The sequence below is a fragment of the Zootoca vivipara genome, chromosome 6 (assembly GCF_965207765.1).
Source record: "Zootoca vivipara chromosome 6, rZooViv2.hap1.1, whole genome shotgun sequence".
Lineage (NCBI taxonomy): Eukaryota > Metazoa > Chordata > Lepidosauria > Squamata > Lacertidae > Zootoca > Zootoca vivipara.
In genome coordinates, this window is record NC_142589.1 from 47,741,762 (window position 1) to 47,760,833 (window position 19,072).

At 42.5% G+C, this 19,072-nt stretch overlaps 1 protein-coding gene across 1 annotated transcript in view; it reads left to right on the forward strand.

Annotated features, from left to right (window-relative positions):
- Positions 1-19,072, forward strand: part of NECAB2 (N-terminal EF-hand calcium binding protein 2) — a 152,800-nt gene that overhangs the window by 44,564 nt on the left and 89,164 nt on the right. The window contains exon 3 of the mRNA XM_035119359.3: positions 3,084-3,192. Coding sequence (XP_034975250.2) covers positions 3,084-3,192 — 109 coding nt within the window. The remainder of the gene's footprint in view (positions 1-3,083; positions 3,193-19,072) is intronic.

Sequence of the window (19,072 nt, forward strand, 5' to 3'; positions counted from 1 at the left end):
TTGGTTTCCGGGCGGGAGTTGATCACAGTGTGGATTTGCCAAGCATGCCTTCCTCATAGGACGTTTCTCCCTTGTGTCCTGAATTCGAGTATCTTCAAAGCCCATGACACCTTTAGTAAAGGCTGTTCTCCAATTGGAGTGCTCGCAGGCAAGTGTTTCCCGATTGTTGGTGTTTATACGGTACTACATTTTTTAAAAAATTGCCTTACTGTAAGACAGTGTTTAAATCTCTTTTGTTGACCACCAGCATTACACTTTCCATTTTTAAGTAGAGTAGTTGCTTTGAAAGATGATAATTGGGCATCCGCACAACATGACCAGTCTAACGAAGTTGATGTTGAAGAATCATTGCTTCAACACTAGAACAGACACACACATGCACACACACACTCACATGCCTGCCTTCACAATGCACTTTTAAAAACACAGGCATTGGTTGGATCGGTTCTGTTTCTTTCGAATTATCTTGAACTGATGAAGACGGGAAACGGCTTTTAGGGTTTTCTCCATCCATTTCCTGACTTGCTTTTAAATGATCAGTGTTAAGTGTTGGTGATATTTCTGTACTGGTGTTTTCAGAATAGCTATTGATGATGTTTTCTTTAAAAACTAAAAGACCCATTACTTGCATGGGAAGGAGGGAATCTTTAATGCATTGATAAAGAAATGCATGTTGAATGGATTAGGACTGTGGTGAGGTAGAAGAGAATTTAATGCTTTGTTTTCATGCTGATTTCTCAATGAAAATCCAATCTTACCTGCACAAAACTACCATTTCCCTGTGTCATATATGTAGCAGCAGCCATTGTTTGCTTCTGACATCTTCTAATGACTGTCCCTGTTTTCCATAAGGTAAAAAGGGTAAAAGTAAAGGATCTTTTATTGATTTGTTATTTTAGGTTGCATTTTTGCTTTAATGAATGACATTTTTATAGTGTACACTGCTTAAAGATTTTTAAAACATTAAGCAGTTTAGAAATACTTTTAAATTAAATCAAATTACATGTGATGTCTGTCCTCTCCCCCATGCTTTTTAACATCTATATGCAGCCACTGGGAGAGATCATCAGGGGGTTTGGGCTGGGTGTTCATCAGTATGCGGATGATACCCAGCTCTACCTCTCTTTTAAATCAGAACTAGTGAAGGAGGTAAATGTCCTATGTGAGTGCCTGGAGGCGGTTGGAGGATGGATGGCAGCTAACAAATTGAGATTGAATCCTGACAAGACAGAAGTACTGTTTGTGGGGGACAGGAGGCGAGCAGGTGTGGAGGACTCCCTGGTTCTGAATGGGGTAACTGTGCCCCTGAAGGACCAGGTGCGCAGCCTGGGAGTCATTTTGGACTCACAGCTGTCCATGGAGGCACAGGTCAATTCTGTGTCCAGGGCAGCTGTTTATCAGCTCCATCTGGTACGCAGGCTGAGACCCTACCTGTCCGTGGACTGTCTCGCCAGAGTGGTGCATGCTCTAGTTATCTCTCGCTTGGACTACTGCAATGCGCTCTATGTGGGGCTACCTTTGAAGGAGACCCAGAAACTACAACTAACCCAGAATGCGGCAGCTAGACTGGTGACTGGGAGCGGCTGCCGAGACCACATAACACCGGTCCTGAAAGACCTACATTGGCTCCCAGTACGTTTCCGAGCACAATTCAAAGTGTTGGTGCTGACCTTTAAAGCCCTAAACGGCCTCGGTCCAGTATACCTGAAGGAGCACCTTCACCCCCACCATTCTGCCCGGACACTGAGATCCAGTGCCGAGGGCCTTCTGGCGGTTCCCTTGCTACGAGAAGCCAAGTTACAGGGAACCAGGCAGAGGGCTTTCTTGGTAGTGGCACCCACCCTGTGGAACGCCCTCCCACCAGAGGTCAATTACCAGACCTTTAGAAGGCATCTGAAGGCAGCCATGTTTAGGGAAGCTTTTAATGTTTGATGGATTTCTGTATTTTAATATTTTGTTGGAAGCCGCCCAGAGTGGCTGGGAGAACCTGGCCAGATGGGCGGGGTATAAATAATAAATATTATTATTATTATTATTATTATTATTATTATTATTATTATTATTTATTTCCAGTTATCTGTAGAATCTCATTGCTCAGCATCTTGTCTTTTGATGACTCACAGCTGAATGTGTGAATTATTGCAATTGGCAAGCATTTCATTTTGTTTTAGAAGATGTTGAGTGGATTGTTGAGTGCTATAATGGGTGTCCTAGACATGCATTATCCATGCTGAGTTTTACAGGGGCCCACAAATTAGGAAAATTGCACCCTTAATTTAGTGTTTCATCCAGATGGGTTTCCGGAGTGGTCTGGAGGGTGGAGGAGATTATGATCACTCAGTTGTCATGGATAGATCGTTAGATCAGGAGGCAGTGATGGCTACCAGCTTGAATGACTTTGAAAGACGATGAGATAACTTAATGTCAGTGGCTACTAGCAGCAGTGGAGGCTATGCTCCATGGACTGTGGAGGCAATGCTCTGCCTCCATGGTTGGAGGCAAGATCCTTCGGAATACCAGTTGCTGGAAACCACAGGAAGGGAGGGGGCTTTTGTGCTTTGGGCCTACTTACAGGATACTTGACCAGTTAGGTCAGGGTTCAGCAAATGTTTTTCAGCAGGGGGCTGGTCCACTGTCCCTCAGGCCTTATGGGGGGCCGGACTATATTTTGAAAATAATAATAATAATGAATGAATTCCTATGAATAAATTCTAAATAACCCAGAGATGCATTTTAAATAAAAGGACACATTCTACTCATGTAAAAACACCAGGCAGACCCCACAAATAACCCAGAATGCATTTTAAATAAAAGAACACATTCTACTCATGTAAAAAAATGCTGAATCCCGGGCCGTCCGTGGGCCGGATTTAGAAGGTGATTGGGCCGCATCCAGCCCTGGGCCTTAGTTTGGGAACCCCTGCGTTAGGTCATTGGCCTGATCCAGTAGGCTCCTTCTTATGGTCTTATTGGATGTGTTTTCCTCCTTAGGGTGTGTGTGTGTGTGTGTGTGTGTGTGTGTGTGTGTGTGTGTGTGTGTTTGTTTGTTTAACTTGCTTGTGATACCTTCTGTTTGCTTGCAGATGATGGGAAATTGTCCTTGGAGGAATTCCAGGCCTTCTTCTCCGATGGAACTCTTAATGAGGAAGAACTTGAAAAACTTTTCCACACCATTGATTCAGACAACACCAAGTAAGTCTCTCTTTCACACACACACACACACACACACAATTCTTTAAGCCCTCTTAAAGATTCCTCTTGTTCACGTTGGTTTTCTTCGTGGGCTAATTGGCCATGTGAACAATAGGAGAGCAACTACCTGAAATTCTGTGTGCAAAATTAGTGGATTGAGAAATCACTATTCTTATTCTTCTTCTTTGGTGGTCACTGGTAGCTGAGAAGGATTGTCTTTCATGGACACAGTCTTAACAGTGAGTCTATAAGTGACCGTGGAGGCCAATTCACCAACCACTGGGCTGAAGGGAGCTATAATCCAAACATCTGGAGGCACCTGGTTGGCAGAGGCACACAATGGCAAGAATATCTTGCTGGACTCCCCATGTGTATTATGGTATGTAGCATCCAAATTTAATATATACAGTCATACCTCAGGTTACGTCTGCTTCATGTTACATACGTACTTTCGGGTTGCGTACTCCACAAACCCGGAAGTATTTTTTGGCGCGCATGCAGTCTGCGTAGAAGCGTTCTCCACAGTTCGCACATGCACAGAAGTGTGCTTTCGCGCTTTTTCGGGTTACGAACCGCAACCCGGAACGAATCAGGTACGTAACCCGTGGTACCACTGTATACAGATTTCATGGAAATAAAACTCCCGATCAAAGGAAGTTTGCAGTTGTTAGAATATTGTATTGTTTCCTGAGCCCCTGTTTCACAAGCAGTAGGATGTCACAGGCTCAGACTCCTCATGATGAGACAGTACTGAAGACATTTAGTGTAGTGTCCTGGAAATGGATGCTTTTGCAATATCTTTTCCTTTACAATTATACAGGTGGAGCAGATGGAAAGTATGCAGACATATGGATGGGCAGTGATAGTTTTACAGCTGCACCAGTCCCCCACTAAAAGCCATAAATATCTGTTGCTGCTTCCTGATTGTGCTGTAATAGTAACTTTTTGAGGTGTACACCAAAATAAGAAGCTGAAGGAGTCCTGACATCTCTTTAGCATGCAGTTCTCCCACACATTCGCCTTTTCTTTTATAAAAGCTTTGTCAGAAGCAAGAGAGATTTCTGTTGTTCTGATCAGTAATGTCAGCTGCAAGAATACTTGCTGAAGTTCTGTTTTATTGGAAAAGCCAATTATTCCTGCCCGGGTACGGAGTTGCTGTGGCGGCGTTCAAAGCACCCCTCCATTTTTGCAATGTGGGAGTTTGCGCTCGGTACATACTGTTTTGTGAAAGTAATATGGTGTTACGGTAGATTCTCTTGTGTTGCTGACAGAAACGGCTTTCATGACCAGGTTGTTGTTGTTTTTTAACTGCTTTAAAAACGAAAATTCTGCATCTTCCTTACAAGCACACACACACACCTTTACCTTCTACGAGTAAATGTCGTGGTGATATGCGTGACTCTGCCCTAGATAAACGAAACCCTCTATTCTGCCTTGAATATCAATAAAGGCTGCCTGGATTTTACATCCCTCTGGAGTTCAACTGCTTGGAGGAGGATGTGAAAAAGAGCCAAACGGAAGCTTATGCTAGCTGAGTGCCTGAATTAGAAGAATTGGGTTTTGAATCTAGTGTAAGAAGAACAGGGAAAGGGGTAATGCCAAGGGACATTGCACCAGAACCTGAGGATAACTAGGGGGCATTTTTTTTTTGTTATTTTGACTCTCTTTCTATACGAGTGCTGAGCTGGAGAGCATTGTCTATATTTCATTTCATTTTTGGCATTTACATCCTGCCCTGTTCTTCAAGGAGCTGAACATGGCATATATGCTTCTCTCCCCCCCCCCTCCTGATTGGTCATCCAGTCAAAAATTTGTGAGTGGGGATTTGAATCATGGTGCCCCAGGTCCTAGTCTCACACTCTAACCACTACATATATGAAGCTTTCAGGTACATGTCATGATTGTTGTCGTTGGCATCTTGCTAAGTTCCTTCTGTCAAAAGCAAAGAGGCATTGAATCACCTTGCAAACCAGGGTGCATATATTTCCTCAAGGAGCAAAATAGTGTATTTGGCCAGACCCACTGAGACCTGAGGAGAAATCCTATGCCATTTGGGGTAAACAAAGCTGCTAATCCTTGGGAATTTGCTCTGCTTTGCTCACTGGAGCAAAGCTTTGGAGATGGGACAGGCAAGTTCAATAAAACAAAGGCAGAACAATGGCATTAGAGAATCCTAAAAATAGAGCTGTATGTATGTGCATGTATATGAATATATATAGATAGGTATAGGTATAGGTATAGATAGTACATCTCTTATCTGTTCTTAAGGTAAAGGTAAAGGGACCCCTGACCATTAGGTCCAGTCGTGTCCGACTCTGGGGTTGCGCACTCATCTCGCATTATTGGCCGAGGGAGCCGGCGTATAGCTTCCAGGTCATGTGGCCAGCATGACAAAGCCACTTCTGGCGAACCAGAGCAGCACACGGAAACGCCGTTTACCTTCCCACTGTAGCGGTTCCTATTTATCTACTTGCACTTTGATGTGCTTTCAAACTGCTAGGTTGGCAGGAGCTGGGACTGAGCAACGGGAGCTCACCCCATCACAGGGATTCGAACCGCCAACCTTCTGATCAGCAAGCCCTAGGCTCAGTGGTTTAACCCACAGCGCCACCTGGGTCCCTTATCTGTTCTTAAGGAATGCCTAAAATTTCAATAATATGTAAGATGGTTGTGATGAATAGATAGCTGACTGAATTCTCTGAACTAGCAGCCTCATAGGATTTAACAGTTTCAAGTGCTGCCATGCATTAAGCATGGAAGAAGCAGGCTACTATCTGCCTTTTGAACTTGTAATTCTATCATTGGGACTCTTTTTAAAAAATGAAACAGTGAACCCTCAGTTCAAAGCATAATTTGTGCCTTCTACCTCAATGATAGTGCTCAGTTAGGGAAACTAGAAAAATGGTACAATGGTGATTGCATTTTGATATTGCACCTCTACCAGTTGGATCAGCAGAGTAGCTCAGCAAAGCTTCAGAGTCTTCTCCTTTCCCAGTTGTCAGCCTTTCCAGATTTGACAGTGAAGAAAACTCCTTGTCCACACAGTTCAGTATACAGTATTCTATTGCCTCAAGGCACAGGACAATTAAAACACGTGATATACATAAAATATACTATAAAGTAAAGTATACTACAAAATACAGTAACTTGGTCTTAGAGGTTAAACTGAAGAGATCCAAATATACAGAGAGCTCCAAGTTTGGAGGGAAAACCATTACCACCACAATTCACTACAATTCACCCAAATTGCTGAGTAAGAGCTGGAGACAGCCCTAGGTCACCTACCCACTCTTGGGGAATAAATATGGGAAGCACTATAAAAAGCTGTGAGTGACACTTTGAAAGCAACCAGTGGCCCAGACAAAATTGCTCCTTGACAATCTAACAAGATCAGTCCTTAGAAAAAACAACATGATATCTCCTCAATGACCAGCTTCATCTATCTGAAGCTGTTTCAAAAATGACTTTTCTGCCCCACTGAGGCTTGCAAAATCAGCACCTTTCTATTTTGTTGGTTTTAGGAGTTGCTTCCCCCCCTTTTTTTTACACACATGCACACACCACCCTGGGTGTAACACAAAAGTACGTTAAAAGGGCATTTTTGTCATCCGATCTGCTTCAAGCATAGCCCTGCTTTGTTGGACTTCACTTGCCAATGCCCAGGAGGCAGTGCCCTCTAAACACATCAGGTAACAGCTGGAATTCTCAGCTAGCAAATCCAAGACTATATTGTGTTAGGGTTACTCAAACCACCTAGCCCAGAAGTGAAAAAAATGGGAACCTACCAATCTAATGAAGACAGTCAGATTCTCATATGCATAAGCACCCTCACTGGCTGAGGTGCAGCAGGTGGGTCACTGTTTCTTACTGGGAGAGAGTGGGAGGCGGAAGGGAAGGGTGCATGGTGCAAATGCAGCAGTGGAGCAAACCTGGTGCTAGTGTGTTTGTACCATGCAGTACTCCCCACCACCCTGCCTCTCCCCCCCCCCTTTTCATACTTCATGCATCCTGAAAAAATACAAGAACTGAAACACAGCTAGCCGTTTTTATAACCCATGAAAATACGTTTACTTTCAAAATATGAGGGAGGGGAGTATCAAGGGTAGAGATCCATTTTCCCTTATTTATTTCTTCACTTTGTTCTACATTTCCCCACCTTGTTGCCTGTAGCAACGTCCTCCGGCGTATCATCATCCGGTATATTTATCATTCTGATATCTCTGCCGCCTTGATTCATCCATAGCTATCGTCAACCTAAAAATAAAGCTGTTCAAGGAACACTTTCAGAGTCTCAGGTTCTGTGGAACATGCTCCCCCCTGCAGGAAGAAGGAGAGGAAAGAAATTGCTACTCAGCATCCTAAATGAAACCTGCTGATGTACACGAGTCGTGCACACATGCCCCGGACAAATGAAGCTCCAAGCTATTAAGCGATCGAATTTGTAGGAAGCCATCTGACATGTTTCCGAATCGCATGTTAGCCAGAGGTGAACCCAGATAATATTGACCATCCCCCCTTTTTTTCCAAATGCAGAGCGGGAGAAACAAAATTGGAAGCAACTTGGAATAGAGACATCAGTTTAAAGAAAATTGGGGCAGCTGTGTTGCCTGCCTTGCGCTAGCTTTTTTTTTTTTGGTCTACATAAAAAAAGAATGAGAATGTGTGTGATGCTACAGAAATGAAATATAAATTCTTAATCGGAGAAGCCCTAGTTCTTCTAAGAGGCCAGGTATTAATTTACAAGGCCCTTAACAACTTGAGTCCATGATAGCTTGAGGACTGCATGATACCTTATAACTCTGCCCTATCCATGTGGTCCACAGGGGACTCACTCTGTCTTAGTGGCCCTCCATGACTCAGACACATGGCTTGTATCAAACTGCAGCTGTGTGTTCAGTGTTGTAGGACACACACACACACACACACCCTCCCTCAGTTGAGCTTCCAGTGCATAGTGAAGACTTTTAAAAAAATAATGTCAGCAGGTATTTAAAGAGAAGTCTGCCCCCCCCCCCGCCGCCACCACAAATTTATGGTTGATTTTAATTGATTGAATGCTATATCCCTTTTGTGTCCCAACTATACACTGTTTAGAAATTATTAAGCAGTGTATAAAGTATTTAAAATAAGCACATTAGAGACCTGCAGCTAGGGACCAAGGGCCAAATCCTTTGAGAGCCTCGTTCTCCTCTGGCCGCCAATTAATAGGTGAGGCATGATGGCTGTAACAAAGAGATATTCTGGCAGACAGCTTGGAGAACAAGCTCAGCAGCCTCCATCATATTCATTCAAGCATGGACATGGGTAGCCTAGCCACCAAGTCCCATTAACTGGTAACTTCAAGACTCCATTACTGCAACATGCCGTGGGGCTGCCCAGGGATGGGGAAGAAATCTGATTCCGTTCCTCTTTAAAGCTGAAACTAGCTAATTTGCACTTCTGAAGCAATTGAAACACAGCCTTCCTTTCACATTCATTCTTCTCAGAAATTTGCAATGCAGTTCTCCAGCCAAGGAAACATATTAGTGAAAATAAAACACATTTGCAAAAAATGTGTATATTATGGAAAGTTCCATACAGAAATGTGCTTACTAGGAGAAATTCACACTAAAATGTTGATGGATTGCTCGGTAGGCTGTCTTCTGTCCTGTAAATGATGTCTGTGCTGAAGGAGCTGCCCTGGCTGCCAATTAGTTACTGAGCCAACTTTTAAGTTGTTGACTTTTGATGTATAAAGTCTTAGATAATTCAGGACCAGGTTGTCTGAGGGACCACTTTCTCCCAGGTCACAGCTGTCTGCAGGTGGGACCCTCCTGTCTATACCATGACCTACAGAAGTCCAATCGGGGGAGTGTGTGTGTGTGGACAGGGCCTTCTTGTTGTGATACCTACCATGCTGAGTGCTCTCCCCATTGAATGAACACAAGGGTGTTCATACCACAAGGGTCTTCCCTTAGCTGCTGAAAAATTACCTTTTTACCTTGGCTTGCTGTGACCCTTATTATTACGAAGGTGGGTTCCTGATGTCCTAGGCCAGGCACCCCAAAACTGCGGCCCTCCAGATGTTTTGGCCTACAACTCCCATGATCCCTAGCTAACAGGACCAGTGGTCGGGGAAGATGGGGATTGTAGTCCAAAACATCTGGAGGGCCGAAGTTTGGGGATGCCTGTCCTAGGCCATTCTGAGGATTTTACTGATTTTATCAAAGCTTTTTGTGGATATTGTTGTGCCTTGTGGTGTGAACTAGTGTTGCATTTCTTTTTATGTAATTGAAAAGCAGTTTAGAAATATTTTAAAGAAAATTACTAAAATAAAATTTATAACACTTTTATATTTTCCATCCAGCATTGGTCATGATGGCTGGGGCTGATGAGAGTTGGATTCTTGCTACACCTGGAAGGCCCCACATTGATTACCACTGCTTTAATTATTTCAGACATTCATTCTTTATTTGATGCTGCTATGAATAAATTTTCCCCACCCTTATTAAGCAAAGCTTGGGTCAAAGTCGATTTAACAAGTTAACTACAAATCTTTCTGATCCTCAATCCTTTAATAATCAATTTGCTTAGCTAATTATCACTTCCTGCATCTTATGCTATACTTGGGAAAAAAAATCATTGAGCTAACTGTTTTTCATCAGCTAAACCAATTACCCTCATTGGGCATCAAATTAACTCATTTCAAACTTCTGTATATCAAACAGTGATTCTCATAGAAAAGGGTAATTTATTCTGGAATGATTAATATGAAAATTACATTGGAAGTATCTACTGTAATTTGGTCTATAAGACTACAATCCTCACTTACAAGGGAGTAAGCCCCATTGAATACGGCGGGGCTTACTTCTGAGTAAATATGTATATGATTGCACTGTTCATTGCACCATTAGTTTAAAGCAGTCCCCTTTCCAACCTGGTGCCCTCCAGTTGTTTTAGACAACAATTCCTATCAGTCCCAACCAGCATTGCCCATTGGCAAGCCTGCACCCGGTGTCAGGTCAATGTATGCTCCCCAAGGTGCTGAAAAGCTGCCTCCTTGCCCTGCCACCCTGGCTGGGAGCTAACACTGTCTACCGGATTTGGCTGGTCTTGCCTTGCTCTGCTCCTGCTCTCCAGCATGTCACTGCTGTCCTATTATTGAGTGCCCCACCATCAATCTGCCCTCTCCTGGGAACCTAAGCTGGAAGAACATAAGGAGCTGCCTTATACTTAGTCGGATCATTGGTTCATCTAGCTCAGTATTGTCTACACTGACTGGCAGCAGCTTTCCTGGGTTTCAGGCAGGGGTCTCTCCCATGCCTATCTAGAAATAATAACGAATGAACCTGGGACTTCCTGCATGATGCTCTACTACTGAACTACAACATATTTAGGGAAGTTTTTAATGTTGGATGTTTTATCGTGTTTTTAATATTCTGATGGGAGCCTCCCAGTAGGGCTGGGGAGGCCGGCCAGATGGGTGGGGTATAAGTAATAAATTATTATTATTATTATTATTATTATTATTATTATTATTATTATTATATTATCCCCTAATACAGGACACTGGTTGCTTTAAGATTGCCTAGCCAGCCTGACAGTTAAATGGAGACTTTAGCACAATACTTTATTCCATGACTCCAGCTGTCAAAGGAATCTTCCCATCATTATCTGTAAAATATCATCTGAAATTCTTGAAGGCCACAATGAGTTAATCCCAAGTTCTGGACTGTTTGGGTCCATTTTCTCATTTCAGAACCCTCCAAAGGCACAGTGTAGTTTGACCTTCAGCTTGATTGTAAGTGGAATTGATCTCCTGGGAAAAATATATCCTGCAAGGAGCGAAAAGTTGGCGTACAAGCTGAATGCAGTTAAATATTTTTTTTATTGGCTTGCAAAGGAATGAACTCCTGATGCACCAAAAAGAAAATCTATACTTCCAACCTAAGCTGAGAGATGCCATTTGCCTTCATTACACTCGGGTAGATCTAAAACAGGCTGAAATTCTCCACACAGAGAATGCTATGAAGGTCAGCTAACCTCTAATACTTGTCAGTGCTGTTCCTGTTGAATATTGCAGAGCATACGCAGACTTTCTGGAAGCATTCGGTTGCAAGCTGGCAGGATGAAGCAGGAGCAAGACGCTGCTCACTAGTAACTTGTTTACTACAGAGGTTTATTATTTACAGCAGACTCACAAGTTACTATATACAAGATACAGACACGGATCTTAACTCTCTCTCTGAACAAACGCCAACTAACTCCAAGAACTAACCACACACCAACCAACGGAAAGTCATGAGTCATCATGCCTATATGGGTGACCTTATCCAATAGCAGAGTTGTATCCACGGCTCCCATATCACTAGGCAGATAAACTCCCTCTGCTCAGTCTTCTTGGCCTTCGGCCAACTCATTAATTGCTTCTCTGGGAAGCTACACATAGGCTAAGTCCCAACAGTTCTTACACAAACTATCTGGATGATAAACTTAATAAACAGTATGACTTCAAGGAATCGTGTGGCTAAGTGGCTTCTATTTCTGAGAAGCTGGCCAATTGTTTTCCCTGAATGAGGTGGCATTATCCCTGAAGGAGCTGGTTCCCTACCTGAGGTGCTTCTGGATCTAACTTTTTCACTGGAGACCCAAGTGGCCTTGGTGGCCAGGAGCACCTTTTATCAGCAGCAGCCATTCATCAATTGGGGTAGGTTGACAGCAATAGACCAGACATTGGTAACTTCAAGAATGAATTACTGCAGAGGTTTATTATTTACATAATATGTAAATAATATGTGGGACTTTCCCTGCATTTGATTCAGAAACTGCAGTTAGTTAGTGCAGAATCCTGCAGTACAAGTGCTGACAGGAGTGAGATCTTGTCAGCATATTGTACCCCTGCTCAGAGATCTGTCCTGGCTGCTAATTTGTTACTGGGCCAGATTCAAGGTGGTACTATTACAGTGGTACCTTGGTTCTCAAACTTAATCTGTTCCGGGAATCTGTTCGACTCCCAAAATGGTTCAAAAACCAAAGCATGGCTTCCAGTTGGCTGCTGGAGCTTCCTGCACTCAAGCGGAAGCCACGTCGGACGTTCGGCACACCGGAACACTTACTTCCGGGTCTGCAGTATTCAGGAGCCGATTTGTTCAGGAGCCAAGCCGTTCAAGAACCAAGGTACTAATGTACTACATAAAGCCTTCAGCAGTTTGGCACAACTTTACTGGCCCATATGTGCCCATTCAACTGCTTCAGTTGAAGTGGCAACTGAAGTGGTACTTTACAACTGCCACCTAATAATAGCGATTCTGTACCTGCACAGAATTGATCGCTCATTTTGGTGGAGGTACCAACTCTTAGGAACTCTCTGTGTATTGATATTAGGCAGGTACCTCCACTGCATTATTTTCCACACCTGCTGAAAGCTATTTTTTGTTTCAGCAAGCCTACTCAGGACTGCTATTTCGGCATGTAATTTTGTAAGGTATAAATGTTTTTAAATTGCTTATTTTATTGGCATTTAAAATTTATGTTCATTTGTTTTTGGTGTTTGTTTTTACTGGTATTTTTAATGAATCTTTTAGTTTGCCTTTTTAGACTGCTTAGAAGGCTTTCAGTCGAGGAAGGAGGACATAAATTTTGTTTTACAATATTTTGAGTCCTCAGAACTTGGTCAGGTGTGTGGCACCTTTTATAGACCCTGCCAGTGCTTGGTTTAACCAGCAGGTGGCACAACAAATGTAAATGTTACCTTTGAGTGGTAGACTAGCTTCTACACATGCTAATACACATCCTTCAACCAGCAAGCATTATTAGGGCACATTCCAGCCAGGCAAAAACATACAAGGGTGTGTGTGCAAAGGGGAAAACAGTGAGGGGTGAGGCCAGGCTGAGGAACAGCTTGGTGAGAGTCCTGAGAGCCAGAAAGAGAGCCATGGAGAGCCATTTTTGGCCCTGGGATCTGTGGTTTGCTACTCCCCACCCACCCACCCCAGGTCAAGGCTTCCCTCCCTCCCCCCCCCACCAGTCGTGTATGTTTAATAATGTGAAATGTTGTGCATTTCAAATGAAGAAAATGCAATTACTCTTGGTATTGAATGATAGAGTTTGGGCTTTGAGATGGCCCTGAGGGCACAGAAACTATTTAAGGAAACCCTCGAGCAACTATTAACTGAGATTATAAAACTTCAATATGCATTACACTTAGGAGAAGGAAAGGAGCAGATATAATGCTGTGCTGTGTGCCATGGACAGCCTGAGCAAACGAAAGTTGGTGCAAGAGTAGATAACAGAGGGAACCTATGGAGGTGGTGTGTGATAGCAGAACTGCCACTTTATAAGCCCAGCAGGTGGGAGATAGGGGAGAGGCTTGGCTCTCCCCACCACATCACGAATGGGAAGAAAAATCACCATAGTGGATGAACAAATTGGCTTTGGGTCCTTTGCCAGGGCTCATCTGTTAGATCAAACTAGAATGACTTTCAAGAACTAAGCTCCTCTGCTAGGCTGCTTAACAGCTGTGGCTCTGTTGCTAAAAGAGCTTTCTTACAAAAAGGTAAATGATAAATTACAAACAGAGCAGACAGCAAACACACACCTGACACAGTTCTTTTATGTGACATGGTAATAGGTTACATTCCCCCCCCCCAAAAAAGCCAAAGGAGTAGGTCCCCCGAAGAAGGAAGAGGAACAAACAAAAACCACAGGGACCCCAAAAAGCGCGAAAATCGTGCCTATGAATATCAAAGAAAAAACTACCTATATGTAGACAAAAGCTGTGGCTAAAGTTTTGTAAAAAAAATGTTGCTACAGCAGGAACATGCAGGAACATGATATTATTATTATTATTTTGAAATATCCCTTTATACGTATTTGCCTTTTTATATTTTGAAACAATGTGAGCAACAAACTCTTTGTGGCAGAGCACCATTGATTATGTTCTTGTAGAAGAGCTATACCAGATGAACAATATTAGCATAGTTTTGAAAAATCAACCAAGAGCCTCTAAGGGGGGCTCTGCAGCTGCCATCTGTGAGAAATTCTCCATTTGTGTTCTCAGGAAGTACAAAACTGGATGCAATCCAGGACAATTTAAGGTGTCTAGCACAAATGTTGCAACTGTTTCACAATATTGGTTACCACTTTTGCCTACAGATACATCTATTTTATATGTAGCTTTCTCTTGCTACTCATAAACTATTTTATACACAATTTTCATTGTTTTGGAGGTTGATACATTTTTTTAAACATACATTTCTGACTGCGATTGAATGCACACAAAAATCACAGGTAGCTGGGTTTGCCCATAAGGGGAATTCAAAAATTCTCAGCCAGGCAATGAAGGCCAACCAAAATAGCGTGCTAGCTTTCAAATCCTCCAATCAACTTCTGATTAAGAGATTGGAGCAACTCAAAAGCTTGCTTACTCGTCTGTTACTATTTGATTGGTCCAAATAAAGATAATGCCTTGCTGAGGAATTTGGAGTACTTTATTTAGTGAGCTTAAGCATGGCTTTCCATGTGTATCAAGGCATAATAGGGGACATAGTTTTATTTTTCACATTTTAGTCTGCCATCTTTAATAAAAATTGGCGTGTGTCATCCAAACATTGATGAAGACCACCACTCCCTCCTTGTGAACCCTCATGCCAAGTTTGGGGACAACATCTCAAGAGGAGGCCAAACCTATTTCAGAAAATATCCAAAGTCACACCAAAATGGCATTTCAGTCTGCCATCTTGATTCAAAATGGTGCCTGGTGACAAACTCTGTTGCCCCACCTCAGGAACCCTTGTACTAAGTTTGGTGACAATATCTCAAGAGACAAGCAAAGCTGTGCCAAACAAAGGGTGACATCACACCAAAGGAATGTGTCAGTTCTCCATCTTAATTCAAAATGGTGGACAGTGCCCACCACCTTCCCCTCAGGAATGACAATTTCTCAAGAGGCGGCTGAATTCATAGATAACAAGTTGGCAGTCAAGCAGTCAAAGCACTTCCCAAAATACTGTATACTGTATAGTAGGTTAACAATAAAGAGGGGTGTGTGTGTTGTGGCAAGCCTTGTCTTTGGCCCAATTATTCATCTCACTGTGCACTGTGGTGAAATTACATAACTTATGCATTTAATTACGCAAATAAAGTAAGTTATGTACTCACGTTGTCATTAAGTTATTCCACCCCATTCATTTCAATACAAAAGAAAAACTGTGTGTGTGTGTGTGTGTGTGTGTGTGTGTGTTTGGGGGTATAATCCATTACACATCATTTGCAAACTGTAAGCAACAATAACAGTATCAATCATATTCATGAGATTAATTTCCATCCCGTTTCTGTTTTTGCTGGAATTCTCTGACATCCTTTACGGAAAGCAACAGTGGTGGAGGGGCTCTTTTGCACAGTGCAACCATCCTCCTGCAACAGCAGCAGCTGCTGCAGTGAACCTGCTGTTTTTTTTGGGGGGGGGGTGCAGTGAAAGCTTATTAGTTTCAGCTAATGCTGATCTGGTGATGATTGGCATTTTGAACAGCCCTGTGGGAACATAATCCATGTGAGATTCACACACATTAAAGAAGAGCCTTTGATGTGCTTTCCTCTTGTAAAATCTTTGTTGTTTTGTTTTGTTTTTAACTGTCATTCTGTTCCCTAGGCTGCTGCTGCTATCTATCTATCTATCTATATCTATCTATCTATCTATCTATCATCTATCTAATCTATCATCTGTTGGTTGGTTGGTTGGTTTGCTTCTTCCTTTATTACCCATCAATGTTAGCAGTTTTCAAATACTAATATAAAATGCTATTGGAGAGGGGTAAATCAAATCAGTATAAACCAATAACATAAAATGAGAGTCAAATACTCCAGAACTACTTTAAAACCAGCAAAACAAAAATACAGCACAGCTCAATTTTATGAATGAAAAGGCCTAGGAAAATATATTTTTGGAGGACTTAAGTCTTGAAATGCTGGGAAACTTTTGCTGAATGTGACTCCTGTCTTAAGACTTCTTGACCATTGTGGCCATTGCTAGGTGGGACTGGTGGTGTTTGGAATCTCAGCACTCTTAACACACTACACTTCCCGTGCTTCTTTGTGGGGAAGTATCGTGACTGTTTAAAGTGGCATCATAATGCTTTAAAATGTATTGTGTGAATGGGGCCATAGACACCAAATTTTTTGAACTTTGACAGTAGAATGTGTGGGGCAGGGGAGGATATCTTTGAGAAACAGGAACTTTAATTTCACAATTTAATAGATGAAGTACACTCCTGAGAGTATGTATCTTCAGAAGAAACATCAAGGTTCAGTCAGTGACCTTGCGGGATATATTTTTCCTTGCTGAGAAGTTACAGAACTCCAGAATTATATAACAGTTGTTTTTAACAATGTGTTTTTCTAAAGGTTTTTATAATTCTCTCCATTAAATCACGGTTATGATTTCAGTAAATGCTTTAATTAGGTATGCTAATAGGAATGCTGATTAAATTGAAAGTGAATTTTTAGTCATGCTGAGTGCTAGCCTAATATACGCTTAATACACCTAATATACACTTATATATTAAGCTTTAATGTTTAATGTTCCTTTTTTTTTAAGGGTGCAGACCTTGTCAGGAAAAGGCCTACTTATGAGTAGGACCCTGGCAGAGATACATGCCCGGCTGGCATGTTCTCCCCCTCCTGGGTGATCGTTCGGGAGCTTCATAAGCATTCTCCAGCCCGAACATCACAGCGACTGGTGCCAGAAGACACCAGCACACTTTAGGGATCAGCAGAGGTTGTGCAGTAGCGTAACAGAACTCAGTAGCACAGCATCTTGGCTAAGCTAGTTTATTTACACATAAACACACGGAGCACTGTAGCATGGCTCCCCCTCTCTCTAGCTTCACACAGCAAAGAGAAAGAACAAAGGAACAACAGTTCCACTTAGGAACACAGTAAGACAAACATCTTGTCTACATCACTTCCACTCTGTGGAATGAAAACACACACAGTCATATGACAAGCCTATGACTGCACACAGGGAATTAATCTCCCAGCAGACCTATCTCTGAACCAAGAAGCTTTCTTCGATAGGAGTGCTTCATTGTGCAGTATTTGCTCTAGTGTAGTTTTAAAGTCCCTGTTCATATGAGGTTCCTCAGTCTTTCTGTGAGCTCGGGAGAGCTCAAAGCCCAAGTCTATAGACACTGGTTCAAACAGAACCTAGTATTCCTCAGAAAATGGCTGCCAGTTTGCCCCAAATATCTTAAAGACTGCCTCCTTCTCCACAGACCCTCCTGGGTGTTAAGATTAGTGGTGTGGGCCCTCTTGGTTATTCCACCACCCTCAGAAACTCAGGGTGTGGTGGCCCAGAAGGAGACATTCTCTGTGGCAGCCCTTATCATGGAATTCTCTCCCCACAGAGATGTGTAGGGCTTACTATACAGCTCTCAGCAAATGTTAAAGACATACTTCTTTACCCTGGCCTTTGATACCTGAGCCAGGTGTTTCTGGGGCATTATTGCACATATGATCAATATACATACAGAAATTAGTGGTTCCATCCATCATAAAAAACCAAGTACAAAAGTCCATTGCTTCACTGCAGGTGAAATTCTGCAACCAAAAGTCCAACTCATTAACTTGCATCTACATTCAATTACTCCTGCTCTTCAGAAAGTAGTGTTCTGTTTTCTGCCTACACTGTCTTCCTCCTTATAAATTTGGTTAGGATTCTGATTAAGCAATTACTTGCCCCTGGTGTGCTCTGAACTGTTCTCAGCTAAAGTAGGCTAGATTTTATTTAGGAATTTTTGCATTCGCATGTTTAGCATTTCAATGGCATCAGTTTGAGAGTAACATATGTTCATGGAAATTAACTCTCAGTAGCCCTGCAAAAAAAAATTAGGCTTTGGGAACCAGAACAGGCTCAGGAGAGATTATTAAATATTAGCTAGATCTCAAAGACATGACTTCTACACCATGGATGGTTGACCTTTTGGCCTGCCAGGTGTTGCTGTGCTGCAACTTCCATCATTCCTGATCATAGTCATGCTGGTTGTGGCTCTTGAGAACTATAACTGAAAGGCTACAGGTTAGCCACCCCTGTTTTAAGCCAAATTTTGTGTATGTGTGTGAGGGGTGTGTGGGAAATGAGACATATGGCTTGGAATTGATTCAGCAAGAGAGTGCTGTCAATCACACACTATCCTGGCAGCCTTATCAGGATGAAACTATATTTTAAAAATGAGAAGAAACTATATTTTAAAAGTGGGAATAGCCTTGCTCCTCAACTAGCTGATAAGGAACATGTGCTAATCCAAAATCCAGTGCCAAGGGAAGCAGTTTGTTGGCCTCATTCTGAGAAAAATATACCTTGAATTCAGTTTGAAACAGGACATGCACAGGCCAACTAAATATCTAGACAGGGACTGCAATTTCAATGAACCTTCTGTTCCCTGGATGTAGTGGACCATCTAAATCAAGGGCAAAGAACTTGTGGTCCACCAGATGTTACTAGACTCCAGCTCCCATCACCTCTGGCCATTGCACATGCTGGCTGGGGCTGATGGGAGTTGGAGTCTAATCTGGAGGCCACCAGGTTGGGCAAATCTACCCGCAGAGTACTTGGGGAATGCTGGCATGCGTTTAAGAGGAAAACAGAAAATTGGGAAGGTTATTATCCACTTTTATACTGGCTTGGTCGATTAAAAAAATTGCATTGTTTTAAACTTTGTAACTTGCATCTTGGAAACTAGGAGTGGTGAACAGGATCTGGCAAGCATGCTGAATCCTGAACTCGCCCACCCCATGTTGGCCACTATGGCAAGTGGGCAAGCTACCCACCTGTCAATCACCTGACATCACCATGATATCAGGTGACATACTGTAAACTAATTAGGAGTGTTCTCTATGTACACAT